The following is an 18669-nucleotide window of genomic DNA, read 5'->3' as shown; positions in this document are numbered from 1 at the left end:
GGAGCCAGCGGCGCGGGCCCGGCCCCTCCGAGGCTGAGGGAAGGGAGGCCGGTTGTGAGGGGAAGGCGGCGGCGGCGCCGAGGAGGCCCGGCATGCGGTGACGGAGCCCCTCCGAACCCGCCGCCTCAGGCTTCGCGCTCCGGACCTCGACGCCGCCGGCCGGCCCACCGCGATGAGCGCGGCCGCTCCGCCTCAGGCCGGGGCGCGGGGGCCTCCCTGCGGGGAGGGAGCCGCTGCCGGGACGGCTTCCCTGCGCGGAGCGGCGCGCCGGCCCTCCTGAGGAGGGAGGAGGAGGAGGCGGAGGAGGCCTGCCAGCTGCTCCGCCGCCGACCGGAGATTTAACCGCCGCCGCCGTCGTCCCTGCTTCGCCTCGCTTCGCCCTCGCCGCCCTCGCCGCCTTCGCGATGACGACGCCGGCGCTGCTGCCGCTCTCGGGCCGCCGCATCCCGCCCCGCAACCTGGGCCCGTCGTCGTCGTCGTCGTCGTTCCCGCACCACAGGGCCACCTTGAGGCTCTCGGAGAAGTTCATCCTCCTGCTGATCCTCAGTGCCTTCATCACGCTCTGCTTCGGGGCCTTCTTCTTCCTGCCGGACTCGTCCAAGCACAAGCGCTTCGACCTGGGCTTGGAGGACGTGCTCATCCCCCACGTGGACGCCGGAGAGGGGGGCAAGAACGCCGCAGGGGGGTACCTGATCCACGGCCAGGGCCGCGACCCGCACAGGCACAGGTAGGCTGGCTGGGCAGGGCAGGCACGCCAAGGCTGATGCCATTATTAGTATTATTATTATTGTGGTACCTCAGGTTACAGACGCTTCAGGTTACAGACTCCACTAACCCAGAAATAGTCCTTCAGGTTAAGAACTTTGCTTCAGGATGAGAACAGAAATCGTGCTCCCGCGGCACGGCGGCAGCAGGAGGCCCCATTAGCTAAAGTGGTGCTTCAGGTTAAGAACAGTTTCAGGTTAAGAATGGACCTCCAGAATGAATTAAGTTCTTAACCCAAGGTACCACTGTACTTGCTGCTGCAATTCATGGTGTTGTATTTGGGGAATTATCCAGTGTTTTTTTTTTCTGGCAGGGGGACGCAGATCCCTAAACGTTTTGTGAATCTAAGTTTGGCCTCATTGAGGGGCAGTATTTCAATATGAGTAGGAAAAGGAGAGGACAGTGGTACCTCAGGTTACAGATGCTTCAGGTTACAGACTCTGCTAACCCATAAATAGTACCTCGGGTTCAGAACTTTGCTTCAGGATGAGAACAGAAATCGTGCAGCAGCGGCGAGGCGGAAGCGGGAGGCCCCATTAGCTAAAGTGGTACCTCAGGTTAAGAACACTTTCAGGTTAAGAATGGAGCTCCGGAACGAATTAAGTACTTAACCCGAGGTCAGCGCCTAGGACTTGCCGATCGAAAGGTCGGCGGTTCGAATCCCTGCGGCGGGGTGCGCTCCCGCTGCTCGGTGCCAGCGCCTGCCAACCTAGCAGTTCGAAAGCACCTCCGGGTGCAAGTAGATAAATAGGGACCGCTTACCAGCGGGAAGGTAAACGGCGTTTCCGTGTGCGGCTCTGGCTCGCCAGAGCAGCGATGTCACGCTGGCCACGTGACCCGGAAGTGTCTCCGGACAGCGCTGGCCCCTGGCCTCTTAAGTGAGATGGGCGCACAACCCCAGAGTCTGTCAAGACTGGCCCGTACGGGCAGGGGTACCTTTACCTTTACTTTTTTACCACTGTATTATTATTGGTGGGATGGAGTTGGGTAGTCCACGGGTTTCAAACTCAGTGATTTAGGGGCTTCCCCTGAATGCAAAGCCAAGCTCTGGTGGATTGCGCAGGCAATACCAATAGTGGGTCCGGTGGTCAAGGTGGTTTCTGCATAGTGGACTATAGAGAGAGTCATGAGGGCAGATGGGGCTTGTCCACCTGGGAAGGCATCTCATCTAGGAGAAGGAAGACACTGATCCTAAACGGCTGTTGCCTTGTGGGATATTTTTTGGGAGAAGAAAAGGCTATGGAGTAAGCCCTTCACAAATCCAGAGTGGCAACCCTAAGACTGTTGGGTGGCACTTTGTATGCCTTCTTCCAGCAACTCCTGGTGCCAAGCGTATTGCTCTGCTTTCCTTTGGACCACATCAGTGAGGCTGAGAGAGGGAGGTCTTGTCCTCTGGACAGCTCAGGACCTCCATACACACCGCCTAGGCTTGCAGCCTGGGGGGGGACATGTCAGTGCTAATGCAGCAATTTGACTTCAGCCTTGGAGGTGCACTCCATTGTGTCTCTAAAACAGACAGATGCTGACAACAAGAGGGGGAGTGTTGTATAAAGGAATAGGTTTCAGCCCTGGCTTAATGTGGTGTGCGGCTTTGGTGAAGAATCACTGGGTGCTGTCAGGTTACGTTCATATCACAGGTGTCCAGAAAGAGGAGTTGTCAAGACCTGATTCGCCAGTGCACGTTACTTACTGTATTTAAATCCTGCCTTTCCTTCAAGGAGCTCAAGGTGGTATGCATATTTCTCCTCCCACTACCCATTTAATCCCTGCAACAACCCTGTGAGGAGTGCTAGGCTGAGAGACAGTGACTGGCCCAGGGTCACCCAGTGAGAGCTTCATGACCAAGCGGGGGATTCGAACCCTGGTCCGTCAGTACTCTTAACTGCTGCTTCACATGGGCTCTTGTTTGCTTTTTCTCTCCCCGTCCCTGCTAGCAGTGGCTGTCCCCATGGAAAGCAAGCCTGGACTTTAGACTAATGAAAGCTAGTTGTGTATCTGTCTCCTGCCATTTTGAGGTGGGGCAGTGGGACGTTAAATGGCCTTTCCTTCTGGAGCAAGTCTTTGGAGCTGTTAGGAGTGGAATGAGTGAATACTTTAGATCAGAGGCTGGGAACCTCTTTCAGCTGCATTCATTTCTTGGCAACCTTCAGGGGACCACATGCCAGTGATGGGTAAGTCCAGAGGCAAAAGTGGGCTATTTTCTGCCTGCACTTGTATACCCTTCTCTGTCCTCCACTAGGGAACCAAAAGGCATTATCAGAATACAAGGACACATTCTAGCTAGGCAAAAACACTCAAAGAGGGTACAAAGACAGGTCAGTGAGGGGTGTGGCCTAGGGAATGCTCTGGGGGGCCAGATAGAGGGTCTGGAGGGCCTTCTATGGACCCTGGGTTCCTCACCCTTGTTTTAGGTGGGGCTGGTGACTGATCTACCGCCTACCCTTATTAGATGTAGGCACAGCAGGAACTTCCACAGACTGAAAAACACAAGTTACATCTATATTGTGTCTGATAACCTGAAGAGCTATGTAACAACTTGGGAGAAAAGAGAATATATAAAGTCCTCACAGCAGGAACCTGTGCCACAAACCCTGGCATTATATAAACCTTTAGAATATCCTCCATATGCACTCATACCCAGCTATGTGTAGAGTTGGTGTGTCATTTTATACAATGCTCTTAGCAAATGGAACAGAAAAGATTAATTAAAGGGGTGCCTTTTCAGTACCCTTTTTGTATAGAACAGGATAAAAGAGGGGCAGCACCAAAAGAGCAAAGTACAGTACAAAGAGTCTGCACTGGGAGAAAAAAAAATGAATTACACTGGGAGTTCAGTAATAAAATTACTATTTTTGAACCTTATTTTATGGCTTTATGGGGCAAACCTAATGATGTCTATTCAGAAGTAAGTCTAGGTGAATTCAGTATGGAATACAAGAAGCAAAGGTATATAATGAAATCATTTTACTACTGAAGAATAACATTAAGGTAGTAGCAAACATAATTAGAAAAACTACTAGCAAGATCTTCAGTTATTTTAAATAATTTTATCCCACTTTTACTTTGCTGCAGCTTACAGCAAAAAATTAAAACCAAATTCATCAACATTATAACTTAACACGATGAACCTAACCCCCCCCCCAAATCAGCTGAACTCACAGTCAATTCCTAGTCTCCAAAGGCCAGAACAGACAGATGGAGCCTGTGATGTACAGTTTTCTGTGTAGAATAAAATGTTGGGAAATGATATTTGCTCTTTTCAGAAAACCATTGAGGTTATAGCCATAGAATTTTGTATGTTGTGTTTTACACTTTGCTCTTTCCTTGGTTGCATTTTTTAAAGAAAACACACTGGATTGATTTGAACTTGACACATATTGACTTGTGTCTCATGCTGTTCTTTCATTCTTCCCTTCTTCATGCACCACAACTGAATAATTCCTGGGTTCATTCCTGCTCCTGAACTTGGAAATTGGGGTTATCAAACAGGGCTTGGTAGCCAAGTTTTTGTTTTCATTAGCGAGCTATGAAGCATATACTACTGTCAACAAATATACTAACTTATGAATTACATAACACTCTATGTAGGTTGAAAACATTTTTTTTGTTTGAACCTATTGACAGGTTTTTCTCTCCCTTTCAAAAATTTAAGACTTATCTCCTCCATCATAAATATATATACACTATTTGAACTTGTACAAAACAATATTTACGTTTCCGAGCACAATTCAAAGTGTTGGTGCTGACCTTTAAAGCCCTAAACGGCCTCGGTCCAGTATACCTGAAGGAGCGTCTCCACCCCCATCATTCTGCCCGGACGCTGAGGTCCAGCGCCGAGGGCCTTCTGGCGGTTCCCTCATTGCGAGAAGCAAAGCTACAGGGAACCAGGCAGAGGGCCTTCTCGGTAGTGGCGCCCGCCCTGTGGACGCCCTTCCAGCAGATGTCAAAGCGATAAACAACTACCTGACATTCAGAAGACATCTTAAGGCAGCCCTGTTCAGGGAAGTTTTTAACGTGTGATTTTACTGTATTTTTGGTTTCTATGGAAGCCGCCCAGAGTGGCTGGGGAGGCCCAGCCAGATGGGCGGGGTATAAATAATAAATTATTATTATTATTATTATTATTATTATTATTATTATTATTATTATTGTTATTATTATTATATAACTAATTCTAATAGGACTATAAAATGTAGAGGCAACATGGCATTTTGCTAATAAGATGCTTATTTGATTTTCTAAGAAATTTTATAACAAAAATGAAGGAAGTATTATCAGAGAGTTGGGGCATCTTAAAGATTAAGATTGTTTGCGGCATGAGTTTTCATAGGCTAACACCTGCTTCTCAGTTTTTTCCAAGCTGGATCACTCACATTCTCTGCCCATAGGATATTGAAAAGCTACAGTGGGCTTGGTTAGTTTTAAATCAGAATTAAATAAGCTTTAGGCTCCCAAGTCCCATCAGTCCCAGACAACATGGCCAGCGGTGAGGAATGATGGGAGTTGTAGTCGATAACAGCATCTGGAGAGCCATAGGTTAGCCAACCCTGATTTAGGGTCAATTTCTTTCCTCTTTCAACTGCATAAAAAAAAGATAATAATGCTATCACAAAAAGATACCACTTTTCTCTTAATGCCAGGTGAGAAAATCCAAAGTTTGACAAACTCTGTATTCTCAGAGTTTGTTAATATAATTTATTTGTACTATTTTTACCCCACTCTAATACTCTGGTAAATTATGTATACAGTGGTGCCCCGCAAGACGAATACCTCGCAAGACGGAAAACCCGCTAGACGAAAGGGTTTTCCGTTTTGGAGGCGCTTCGCTAAATGAATTTCTCTATGGGGTTGCTTCGCAAGACGAAAAAATCTTGCGAGTTCCCGCGGGTTTTTTTCGTTTTTTTTCGCCCTTTCCCTAAGCGCTAAGCCGCTTATCAGCTGTTCCGCTGATAAGCCGCTTCTCAGCTGATCGCTAAAAGCCGCTAGACCGCTAATAGCGCTAATCCGCTAAGCTGTCAATGGGCTTGCTTCGCAAGACGAAAAAACCGCTAGACGAAGAGAATCGCGGAACGGATTCTTTTCGTCTTGCAAGGCACCACTGTAATTGTAGTCTATGTCCCACTGAACTCCATGGTGCTTGATTTTGAACCTATGTTTTGCATAGGTTCAATCTGTAAAAAAAGTTAACCTTTTTTTAACCAAGGCTTATCTTCAGCCAGTTCAAATGCAATCTTTAGTTTTGAGCAAGAAAAATAATTTTACCAAGAAGTATCTAAATGGCGAGTCTGAAGTAGCAACCCTATCCAAGAAGAAAAGAGTAGTATCCAGTTTCTGCTTGCTTCTTTTCCTTACTCTTACTCTTTTTTATTTTTAGTATTTATCCCCTTGCAGTTCATTCAGGTAAAAAGTCTGACTGCAAAAATGTTACCGTCTGAAAGAAAAAATCAAGCTCCATCTTCCAGCCCCCCAGCATTGTTTTTAAAATGGAATCCCTACTTGCTCCAATTAATTAACATAGGTAAAATGCACAATAGTAAAACCAAAATGCTTTCCTGAACCTAGTTACAGGCAGCAATCATTTTGCACATGTCTGATTGACACACAACCACTGACACGTACGCTGCTTTCGGCCCGGAAGGGGGCGGGGGCAGAACGGGCTTGTGCACGACTGCTGACACCCACAATGAGTTGCCTGCATTATCTTGCAACTACCGGTACCTCATACATTCTCCAAAACAGGAAGCATTTAGCTATAACTACCCTGATGAGTGGATTTGTCAAAGCCTTTTATCACCTTTGGAACAAACCAGGAACTGAAATAATTGGAACTTGGTGTTTCCCAGTTTCAGGCATGTTGGGAAACTGGTTAATTGATTTACATCGGCAGTCTTCGGTTGTGCATGGAGAAGGAGCGGGATAAGGTTCAGCAAGGGCAGGGTGCCTGGGTGCAAGGTTTGCCTTTATTTTAGCTTAATAAATGTGAGATATATTGTGGCTGAACTGGGGTGTTCACAACTTCTGCATTTTATTGTGTCCATAAATGAACAAGGAAGAGTATTGACCTGCACTCTTATTTAAAGAGGAGTGCGTATCTCCACCTGGGGTTGTTGGTTTTTTTTGGGGGGGGGGGTTTGCTTTACCCTCTGAATGAAAGCTGGATTAAAGTATTCAACATTTAGAACTTCTAAAGTTCCTCTTTATTAATGTCCTATTGTAATGCTTCAGATCAGTCTAGCAGAAAACTCCATGACACAGTTGAAACAATAGAAGATTGTATGTTAATATGAATTAAAGTGGTACTGCTGGAAGTTTATAAAAATATAGTTGTCAAGGATTGGAGTTGTAGCATGACTTGAAACCATTCAATGGGAAACCAGGGAAACCAGTTCAGAATTCTTCCCTCAACTCCTTTTCTAGCTACTGTCTTTCCAGGTTCTGCACAGCCATTCGGGTTGAACAACCAGGGATCTCTTTTGCTCTAGGAATGCAGACTTAACCTTGTCACATTAAAAATGGGAGTAGTTTGGCAGTAACAATAGTTTGAACCAATTACCCCTTCAGTGTCATTGTTGGAATGTCTTAGACCAGGGATAACCAACTCCCAATAGACAGTGATCTACTCACAGTGTAAAAAAACTGGCAGTGATCTACCCATTGTCATTGGATGGATCAAAGTTGTTTTTTTAGGGAGCAAATGAATGAATGGAACTGATCAGCTTTTCTCAACCTGTGGGTCCCCAGATGTTGTTGAACTACAACTCCCATCACCCCTAGCTAGCAAGACCAGAGCTCAGAGATGATGGGAGTTGTAGTCCAACAACATCTGGGGACCCACAGGTTGAGAACCGCTGAATGGAACTGAATGAGCATTACAATATACACAGAGCATAATTAAAAGTTGATTAAATAAAACACAATTGAGGGTCCTGAATCCCTAGTCCGGTAGTGGAACTTAATATGATGGCCCACTATTTTGCTAGGAAGCAAAAGTTGCTGAGCTTTTTTAGGAAAGGCAAAGTTCTTGAGCTTTCTTGGGGAAGCCAAAGTTCTTGAGCTTTTTTTCGGGGGGAGTAGATCACTGAGGGGCCAGAGATCTACCAGGAACACCCACAATCTACCAGTAGATCACGATCTACCTGTTGGATGTGCCTGCCTTAGACTTAGGAAGTGGGAAGAAACTATTTCCCACCCCCTTTCTTAGACCTTCTAACAAAGGTGCTGCACTAGGAGGAAAAATGACCCTTTCCCAGAAAGAGGCTTTGTTTCTCATTTCCTGGAACTGGAGGAGACCCTCCTACACTCTTGCAACTGTAGACAGCAACACAGTTGTCCTCTCCCCCCCCCCCCCAGACATGCTGGGGTAGAGGGAGATTCTTCTACTGCAGTGCTGCCCTACAGAGTAAAAATGCTGCTGACTGAGCATGTCTGTCTGCTCCTGAGCCTGCCCCTCTACTGTGTGCGCATGTGTATTTGTATGCATGTACACATAAGTGCATAGGGACGCAGGTGGCGCTGTGGGTTAAAGCCTCAGCGCCTAGGGCTTGCCGATCGAAAGGTCGGCGGTTCGAATCCCTGCGGCGGGGTGCGCTCCCGCTGCTCGGTCCCAGCGCCTGCCAACCTAGCAGTTCGAAAGCACCTCCGGGTGCAAGTAGATAAATAGGGACCGCTTACCAGCGGGAAGGTAAACGGCGTTTCCGTGTGCGGCTCTGGCTCTGGCTCTGGCCAGAGCAGCGATGTCACGCTGGCCACGTGACCCGGAAGTGTCTCCGGACAGCGCTGGCCCCTGGCCTCTTAAGTGAGATGGGCGCACAACCCCAGAGTCTGTCAAGACTGGCCCGTACGGGCAGGGGTACCTTTACCTTTACTTTACCTTTACACATAAGCGCAGGTTCCTGTGTGCCCCCCTCCCTTTGCTGTGCTGTGTGTATGTGCATGTGAATTGGATTCTGGCTAGCATGTGACCCCTGGAAGGCTTGTCAAATCCTAAATGCGGCCTTCAAGCCCCAAAGGATTACACACACACACACCCTTTCAGCCTACTGTGTTGAGTTATAGTATTGTTGTGATTCTCAAAAAGTGGGTTAAACTCACAGTAGGTTTCTGGTTTGCAGTGGGAGTTAGGCATAGTGTTATCCAAGTCTCAAGGGCATGGAGTTTAATGTCACAGGTGTTGCTATTCCTTCAGAGTTTAATGCCTATTGCTATTCGTTGCAAATGGGGTGTTAACTGCTAATCTACTGTTGAGAAGACTTATTTGTCATTGTTGAAATGAAGAGAAGTGACGGAATCTTATATGATTTTGACTTTTTTCGCACTTAAAATAACTAGTAATATAATGTTAATATGTCAAGAGTGATATTTTCATTTTCACAGCACATGTTTTGTGACCTTTTCAATAGGATTGAGTAGTTCTAAAGCTTGTGGGATAAGCAGGAAGCAGAGATCCATCATGCCAAGCTTCTGATGAGTTTTAAATCCTTTTTAAATCAGGTTTATCAGGGGACTCTTGGGCTGCAATCCTAAACATGGTTACTTAGCAGTAAGTCCCATTGAACATAGTGGGGCTTACTTCTGAGTAGACGTACATAGAATCGTGCAGTTCTCTGAAATGCCTGTGCCAGTTTTCCCATCACAGATGTGGGTCTTCCTTATCTTGTGATTGCTGTTTCATTACCCTATTTGTGCCAAAAACTTGTTGTGTAACTACTTCCTGCAGTAATGAGATGAAAACTGTAAATTGCTGGTGATATTTGTTCATTATTGCTGCAGCTTTCTAAATTAGATGCACATGGATTTCCTTCTTTGAATGTAGAGTTGAGGGCATGAAGTGGATTTGCATCCAGATGCAGATATGCCTACCCACATTGTGTTTCTGTCAATGGTAGGCATATATATCTGGCCAAGTCTTATTTGGAGCCTGAGAGTTTTTCTGCAGAATCCTTTCAACAAGGTTGGAAACCTCTTTTCAAAAACCATACCTTTAATAATTTGGTTTGCAACAAAAGTAAATCCAAAGACTTGATACCCAGCCTTCTTGGGATAATGTTGATTGCTGCGCTAGTTGCCTTGCCATTTAGGGCCTCCTCATTTGCTCTATTCAAATTAGGGGTTGGCTGGGAGCACATTTGCAAACCAGAGAAACAGTTGTGGGCACAGCAACACACACAGCACACTCAAGCACACAACGCCACCTATTTTGTTGGCAAAAATAGTATGCTTAACTTCAGTGGGGGAGAGGACCCTGTAGACTGCAAGCATGTGTGTGCCTACGGGAACCATGTTAGCGACCCATGCTCTAAACCTTATCAGAGCTTCAGTTTTCTTTGGGGCTGCTTGGTACATGCATGGTGTGTGAATGCACTTTAACAGATAAAGCCTATAGATAGCACTTTCATGTAGCCTCACATCAGTAACAGTGTTTTTCAATGAAATCTGTTCATTTGGCTGCAAGTGACGGCAAATGAAATGAAATTCTTGCATATGTGAAAAGTCCCATTTAATTATTAGAATTTCTGAAATGCTTTAATGTCAACCATTTCTTACAACATATAGTGGTCTTCTAATACTAATAGATGTATCATTTGTATATATTTGGCAGAACGTCTTCGGTTACATTTGGAATAAGAAATAGATGATGGTTGTATAACAGATTGGCCCTAACGGTTGGCCCTAAGCTCTAAAAACAGAGCTTTCTGACTATTATTTGTTTATTTAGAGAAGAAGAGGAACGCTTGAGAAATAAAATTCGTGCAGATCATGAAAAAGCTTTGGAGGAAGCAAAAGAGAAACTGCAGAAGTCACGGGATGAGATCCAGGCTGAAATTCAAACTGAGAAGAACAAAATAGTAAAGGGTTTGAAGAACAAAAGCAGCAAGCCCTTGCCACCGGTCCCGGTACCAAATCTTGTAGGGATAAACAGTGGAGATCCAGTGGATCCAGACATCCGAGAAAAAAGGGACAAAATTAAAGAGGTAATGGCTTGCGTCATCTTATCATTACCTAGCTGTAGTTCGTGATGCTAGGATTATTTCTGTGAATAGAAACCATACTGTTTGTGATAGTCATAGAAGTTAATTTAATGTGGGAATTGGCTTAATATATTCTGCTTCATAATCTTGGCTTATTTTCTGGGCTGCTTTGGGAGGAAGTTCATCACTCTGACCCCTATAGAATATTTTCTGCCTCTGGAGGAGGCTAATAAGAAACTCATGAGATAGAATCTGGAACAGGACCTCATGAGGAAATCTTAAGTGTCATGATGAGGTGGCGGTTGCTTTTTGGAGGCATAAGAAGCACGTAAAACAATTATTATACGTAGATCTTTTGTGTCTTTTTCTTTTATTGGAATCTGACATTTTTCTCTAATCTCTTGCCCTGGAGCTCCCTTTCTGGGGTAGAGTGAATATTACTGACAATATTTTTTTAAATGTTGCATTAAAATGTGTTAATAATAATAATAATAATAATAATAATAATAATAATTTATTATTTATATCCCGCCCATCTGGCTGGGCCTTCCCAGCCACTCTGGGCGGCTTCCATAAAAGTTAAGCTATGCTAATGAAATTTCTACCTTAAATTTCCTCTTTGACAGAGGAAACATGCATTAATGCCCACAGTTCTTTCAACAGCTTGCTGTTTTTCCCCAGTCATACTTTTTCTTCTCTGCATTTGCTCCTATACCACCATAGTCATGACATTCAACAGAGGTCTCTAGGCTTTCTGGGTCTGTGAACCAATTTGGATGTTTTTAAAGTGTCGTGTACGTGAAGATAAAATGGCTGTAGTGGGTAGGGGGGGTGGGTAGGGGATTGCTGCTGTGGGGGTATGGCTAATCACAAAACATTGGGAGTGTCCCATGTGTGTCTGCCTATGTGAAAACACAGACTCAAGACACTCAACTGCTTCTCCCCATTTGAGTCAATGGAGCAGTTCCTCCACTGACTTTCGAAAATGGCAGAGAGGGGAAGCCTTCAGGAATACAGTGTTCTGCCTTATGCAAATCAATGGAGACACTGCTGCTTTGACTCACAGAGGCAGCAGGAAGCATTGGGAGGCAGGTGGCTGGCTGGCTGGTGATTAGGGATACCAGGCATACAATTTCATTTTGTGAGTATGTTGCTTTGTTCAAATTTGAGTCACAGTGTCAGAGAGAAAATGCTATGCTACTCTGAGAAATAGTGAGAGGCAAATTAGGAATATGTGTTTTGAAAAAAGGTAATAAAAGAAAGAAGTTGGAACCATATTTAGAAATGCATTTCAACAGTGAGTCTCATGAATGTGTTGGCCTTTGCAAGTTGATTAGCTTCTTCTACTTAACCTGTTTGATTTAGTGGCAGGGGATGCAGGGTTGCAGTAGATTGGCAGTTCAAATCTGTCTGATGGGGTGAGCTCCCATTGCTTTGTCTCATCTCCTGCCAACCTAGCAGTTTGAAAGCATACCAGCACAAGTAGGTAAATAGGTACCACTGCGGCGGGAAGGTAAATGGCATTTCAGTGCACTCTGGCTTCTGTCAGTGTTCCATTGCGCCAAAAGCAGTTTAGTCATGTTGGTCACATGACCCAGAAAAGCTGCCTGCAGACAAACGCCAGCTCCCTCAGTCTGAAAGTGGAGATGAGCGCTACACCCCATAGTCAAATTCGTCTGGACTAAATTGTCCAGGGGTCCTTTACAGTTTTAAACCTTTACCTTTTGATTTATTGGATTAGCTTCCTCTTACATTAATCACTGCTAGTCTTCCATCCCTTTACAGAAGCAGTTGCTTACTTTGACAGCACAGAATATTTTGCAAAACTTGAATTTGAAACATTTTCAGATATATTTCAGTTGAAATTACAGTTGTACTCTGTTGCTTACCTTTGTTTATATAGAGAGAGAATCTGTGTCTGAAACAAATATTTTAGTTGAATGGTTAATTTGTGTTAATATTTATTTGTTTTCCATACCTTAGATGATGAAACATGCCTGGGATAATTACCGGCAATATGGATGGGGACATAATGAACTGAAACCCATTGCTAGGAAAGGACATTCCACCAACATATTTGGTAAGTTGTCGTTCTAAAAAACTCATTTTGATAATTCCACATAAAATACCTTGCTTATACTGTTGTCTCTTTGGAATTTGAAACAGTTAACAAAAGAGAACTGTTAACCCACTTAAGAGATTGCATGTGTAATCCTGTAGATAACCACTCAAGAATAGCAATTACAATTAAATGCAATTCTTGAATTCTTGAATTTCATTGTGCAAATGCATCAGTGCATGTCTGACTTCTTATGATAATGAATGTTCTAAATTTTCTGCTAGTCATTGCAAACACAAAATTTGTGCAACAGGTGTTTTTTTTTATAACAGACTTTTGTAGTTCTGATAGTTGGCCCTTTGAATTAACATTCTGCAAACAAATCTGTTTCATGGTTACATTTGATGAAATGCTCTCAGATGTGCTATGCCACTATATATATATATGTATGAAGTCCTGCTGGGGCATTTGTGTGTATGAGAGAGAGGGAAGAGCTGGCATGATGACTTCACTTGATCTTCAGTCTTTGCCCTTTCTTACTTCATCTAGAGACCTGTTCTGCACAACTTTTGAGATCTCTTCCATGTTGCCTGGATTTGCAGCTTGATAGCAATGATAGACTACATAGGCTTCTTAAACTATTGGACAAACTCTGAAGATAATAAAAACAGGGATACTATGGGGATGATAATAAAAAGCCTATTGTACAGGGTTGACATGTAGAATAGATATATAAAGTTCTTTAAATGCCTTAAGTTGCGGTGCATATGCTAAGATTTCTGCAGTCACAATGCAGTTAAAAATTCTACCTCTCTGTTCCCACTATGCCTGCAAGAGGAGAGGACTTAAGTCACTCAGTGAGGTTCTTTTTCGAAAACAGGGACATACTAGGACCAAAAATCCTTCAGTTTAAGAGAAAAGTTAAGATGTTTACTTACCTTATTCATCAAAAAACCAGAACTAATAAAGGGTCTTACCTCAAGCTCTGTGCCATATAAGCAACAAGTACAGCCTACAGTTTGGCATATTCTACAGTGGTACCTCGGGTTAAGAACTTAATTCGTTCTGGAGGTACGTTCTTAACCTGAAACTGTTCTTAACCTAAAGCATCACTTTAACTAATTGGGCCTCCTGCTGCCGCTGCACTGCCACCGTGCGATTTCTGTTCTCATCCTGAAGCAAAGTTCTTAACCTGAGGTACTATTTCTGGGTTAGCGGAGTCTGTAACCTGAAGCGTCTGTAACCCGAGGTACCACTGTACTCACTTACAAAAGTCTCCATATACCTATGTTTTTCCTTGGGCTTTCACCCTCGATCCTCTTCCTCTGTAAGTTGGGAGAATGCTGTGGGGGCAATGACTAGATAGGTGCACATCCTGGGTTCTGTTTCTTGGTCACGTTAGGGCGTGACAGGGTTAAGAGGGATAGATGAGAACAGTGCATTTTAATTTATTGAATTTCACAGCAAGAGTGACAGAGTAGCTTTATTTCCAAATGTGGTTTAATGGACCTGTATTTCTTCAACCTGAAGTGCCCTGTTTGTCTCACAAAATGTTCCAGTGGCATATATATGTGAGGTGTTTTCCCCTCCCTTTTCGTCACAGAATGTGGTCTCTGTGCTTCTCAAGCCTCTTTGTTTTCGTAGCCCTCATGTGGAGCATCTTCTTCTCTCTGACTTAGAATGCAGTTAGTCATCTCATCTCTCAGTGTGTCCAGGTCAGATAACTCTTCTGTGGATATGCTGGAACTAGTCATATCTTCCTTGAGGAATGTGATGTTGGAGATTTGTTTTCCTTCTTGTTGACAGAGTTGTCCCTCTAAATGTTTTAATGTATCTGGGTGCTTGATGTCTTTTTGTGAAGAAGGTTCAGACAGGTCTTTTGCAGAGACAACACCTGTCCAAAAAAGGATGAACTCTTTGCGAGAAGCAGCAACAGCCATAGTAGTAGTGAGTATACAGGGCACCAGGTATAGGAGAGTTGACTGACTTGTCTGTAAGAATGTTGCTACAACAAAGGTCACCATAAGACCATAGCTATAAGCTAGAGTAGAAGCTAGAAAATAGACCCCTGAGGAGTTGACTTGAGCATCAAATCTGTGGCAGTAGGCTACCAGGAAACCAGGAAGTATAATATCTCCAAGGCCTATGGCAGTAAAAGAACTGTCATCAAAAATGGATGTTGAGGGTAATATTGGTACTTTCAACAGAAAGGGGATCTCTTCAGAGTCTGGTGTCCCATAAGCTGTCACATCCGTGATGCTTTTTCCAGCTTTGGTTAGGAAAGGAGTGACGAACAGACAGAGTACGTCATAAAACAAATGAGCGAACAGAAACAAGCTACAGTTCTTTAAGGTGGGCATGTGAACTGTTCTCAGAATGTAAATGCCAATAGAGATTCCTAGAACATCTTGCAAAACCCAGCCCCACTCATTCTCATTTCTGAAGATGACCCAAAGTGCACTGATGGCTATACACAGGACAGTTAAAAGCAATGTTCTGATCTCTAGACCTTTGTGAAAAAATGGGAGATGGATTACACGTTTTCCAAATGGAAGCTTGCTTACAAATGGAGCTAAGCAACCATGTAGACTGAAAGATGCGTATAGACAGAAAATGCCAATCATTGCATGTACCAGGTAATCATAGAAATAGTACAGAGCAAGTAGCATGAAGGTGGCCATTACTGTGCAAGTACATGTGAAGTAGGCATTGGTGTCAATTGTTATCTCACCAAAATCATCGTCTTCCGTTTGGAATCGGCTTTCAATATATTGTTGCTTTCTTCTCTCTGTTCTGCCTGCCCAGTAGCTTCCCATGGTGACTATGAACATTGACATCAGATAAATGACCCCAGTTTTGTGTAGCAAGTCCCTGATCAAGTTCTTAAACAATAAATAGAGAATGTCCACATCTTGGAGAAGAATTCCTGAGATTGTGACCTCCTCACAGTGACCCCAGTTATATCTGGATCTCCGGTTTTTCACGAGATAGGGAGCATCTCCACCAAGAGACAACAGCCCCTGGGTTTGGTTAATTTGATGGAGTCGGGCACTCTCAAAGAGATTGCAGTTGCCCTCCCTTACAGATGCAATTCTTGTGCTGAATCCACCACCATCTTTGTCTTCCTCCCCAAAGAACGAAGGTGGGCAACACATGGCTGAGTAACTGATGTTCTGAGTTCCGAGCGCAGGGTGAAGCCAGCGATTTTTGTCACCCTCTTGACGTGATTTCATCCACTGTGAAGGGAAGAGGAAGCAGTAGTCTCCTCCTTTCTCTGGGCTGATACAGATGACCCCAGGGTTCTGAGCAAGCACAGGCGGAATAAGGAGCAGGAACAAGCTGGCTAGAAACAGAAACATCCTTCTTGGCAGTTTCCCTTAATCTTTACTAGGAACTGTAACCACAGGCTGCTTCTTTTTCTTCTTGTAAAAGAGATTTTGTCCCTTTCCCCCCTTTAATTCAAAGCTTAGGCCCCTGGGACCCAAGCTCTGCTTGCTACATGGTAAGCTGTTCCTGACAGCCTTACCCCCACATCATGGATATAACCCCAACCTTGTTTGTTACATAATAAGCCCAGCTTCCTATCCATGGAGACAAACCCCACCCCTGTCTGCTGCATTGCATCTTCTCTAATAAGTATTTGTTTCTTGCTTTTGCACAACAAGTTTATCAGTAGGGCTGTTTGTCACAAATTGAGCCTAATTTTCTCTTCAGCTGTAGATATGGATCCAGAATTACAAACTGGAAATCAAATTTTATTACTGCTTTTATGATTTAATAGCTTAATCTGGTGACTGCCAGAAGAAGGTGTGATGTGAACATTTAAGTTCATAAAGGTGACTGTCCTCTAAGCAGTGTTAAAATTTGAAGTATAGGAGATAGTCATTAGCTACACAATAGGAATCAAGAGAAACTAGGGACTCTTTATGTTAGCAAAGGTGGACATTAATTTTAGGTTGTATGCTAGGTAAAAAGTCAATACTGTAGAAGCCCAATTGGGTAGAATCATAGAATTGTAGGCTTGGAAGGGATCCCAAGGGTCATCTAGTCCAACTCCCTGCAATGTGGGAATCTTTTGCCCAAGGTGAGGCTCAAACTCACAAACATGAGATTAAGAGTCCCATGCTCTACTGGTGGAAAGAATCTTCCCACTTCAAGGATCCTCTAGCTCTAATTTAGGATCTCACAGCTGAATGGCTATATTTTCTAATTCAGACAAAAAGTAGAGGTAGCCATGTTGGCCCATAATAAAAATTCCTAAATCTGTACTAGGGCAATAGTTTTATTAGGCTAAATAGAATAACATAAATAGTGTGCAAGCTTTTGGGTTCACCAGAACTCTTAATCAGACTAGATGGTAAATGGAATATCTGGTCACAATCTTCTACCTAGTACACCATCTAAAATTAAATTTAGTCTCTGCTAATATAAACACTGCCCAGTTTTACTGTTTTCTGCCTACCAAGGTGTCTATATATTTCACTTAAGGAACAGACCTGGTTAACGAGCATCTTTTGAGGTTCTAGAGATGGGGGTCAGCCATTGTTTTTCTTCTTGTTAACAGTACGCCTTGGTGCTACCTACATAGCACCTAAAGAGCCTCCTTTGATTGTATACTGCCTCCCTAGCATTACCCCCACCACCACTGTCAACAATTCACTACTCAGTTGCCTGTGGTGATTAAGAATTGTCCCCTGGCAACCACTCAAGACTCCATTCTCCTATGAAGCCTACCCCTCTAAGATTAGATTGGAAATAGGCAGTCCCACATGCCATGCAGTCTCCAGAATTTTAACTCAAGAGTCTCTCACTTCTGAAATGGGAAAAGGAATGGACCAGAATACTGCCCGTGAAATAATACATAGCCTTACGCTAAGGAGGGCTGCAATTCTGTAATCTGTACATTAGCCTTTCATTGCCTGCCTTCGTATTTTGTTAAATATTTTTTCCTCTTTGTCCTATTTCTACTTCCATGGTTTTTGTCAGTCAGTTTTTTCTACCTGGAATGGCCCCACCACACCCCAGTAACCTAAGGGGTCAGGCTGTTAAATTACATTTATGTTGTAATGACAAAGTTAAATCACCAAGCTGTAATCACTACATCAGCAGGGGCCACACATTATGGCCGGGGAAGGCAGCTAAGCATTAATTTCCACTACACAGCTATGTAGTCCTACCATGCTATTGAAACAGTATTATATGCATTGAAACAGTATTATATGCATTTGTCAACACAATTACTGTTAAGTTACCGTTAAGTTCACTTAGCTCAGTGGTGCTTACTTCTGAATAGAGATGTGAAGCACTGCACTTTCACTCTATATGCAGGTTGATGAAAACCTGGAAGCTATTGTTTACTTTTAACTTGTGATTCCCACCCCCAGCTTTTTACATTTCCCCCCTTCTTCCAGTTTTTTGGACACCTACTACCCTTATGTACATGGTAAATAAGCTCAAACAACATTTGTTGCTTTTTTTTTACTACAAATATTTAAATGAAGGGAAATATGAGTTTGTCCAGTAAGATGCCCATTTTAATTTTCTGCCTTAAGAAATTTTACTAACAGTTGAAGGAAGAATGACCAGTTTTTGTTTGTTTTTTGCATGTGGCAGCTTGAAAGCTAAACCTTTTGGTAGCATGATCACAACTTATTAGACTTGGAGCAGTAGCCATGGAGTGTAAAGGGAAGGGCTGAATTTTGGCGCTGAATTTAGGAGGCTGCTGCTGCTAAGGCAAGGTTATGAGTGAACTTTTTAGTGCTGGCTGGCTGAGTGATAAGACTGGATATTATATACTGCTAGGGTTACCGTGAAGTTTTGGCTTGGGGTTGTGGAAGGGATTGTCACTTTCTACTCATCTGCCACTTGCTGGATTTC

The 18669-nt window shown here is 43.8% G+C and overlaps 1 protein-coding gene and 1 pseudogene across 2 annotated transcripts in view; one reads left to right on the top strand and one right to left on the bottom strand.

Moving 5' to 3' along the window:
- The first annotated feature begins 372 nt into the window (after positions 1-372).
- MAN1A2 (mannosidase alpha class 1A member 2) overlaps positions 373-18669 on the top strand; it is a 38458-nt gene continuing 20161 nt past the window's right edge. The window contains exons 1-3 of the mRNA XM_079960264.1: positions 373-727; positions 10481-10736; positions 12717-12813. Of these exons, the coding sequence (XP_079816390.1) occupies positions 405-727; positions 10481-10736; positions 12717-12813 (676 nt within the window). The 5' untranslated portion in view covers positions 373-404. The remainder of the gene's footprint in view (positions 728-10480; positions 10737-12716; positions 12814-18669) is intronic.
- LOC307206848 (signal peptide peptidase-like 2B pseudogene) lies at positions 14263-16321 on the bottom strand (annotated as a pseudogene). Its single transcript has one exon. The product of its transcript is annotated as a signal peptide peptidase-like 2B pseudogene (transcript).

Source organism: Podarcis cretensis (genome assembly GCF_951804945.1).
Source record: "Podarcis cretensis genome assembly, chromosome: 17".
NCBI classification, from domain to species: Eukaryota; Metazoa; Chordata; class Lepidosauria; order Squamata; family Lacertidae; genus Podarcis; species Podarcis cretensis.
Note: the sequence above shows the minus strand (reverse complement) of the source record. Positions and strands in the feature narration are given on the sequence as shown.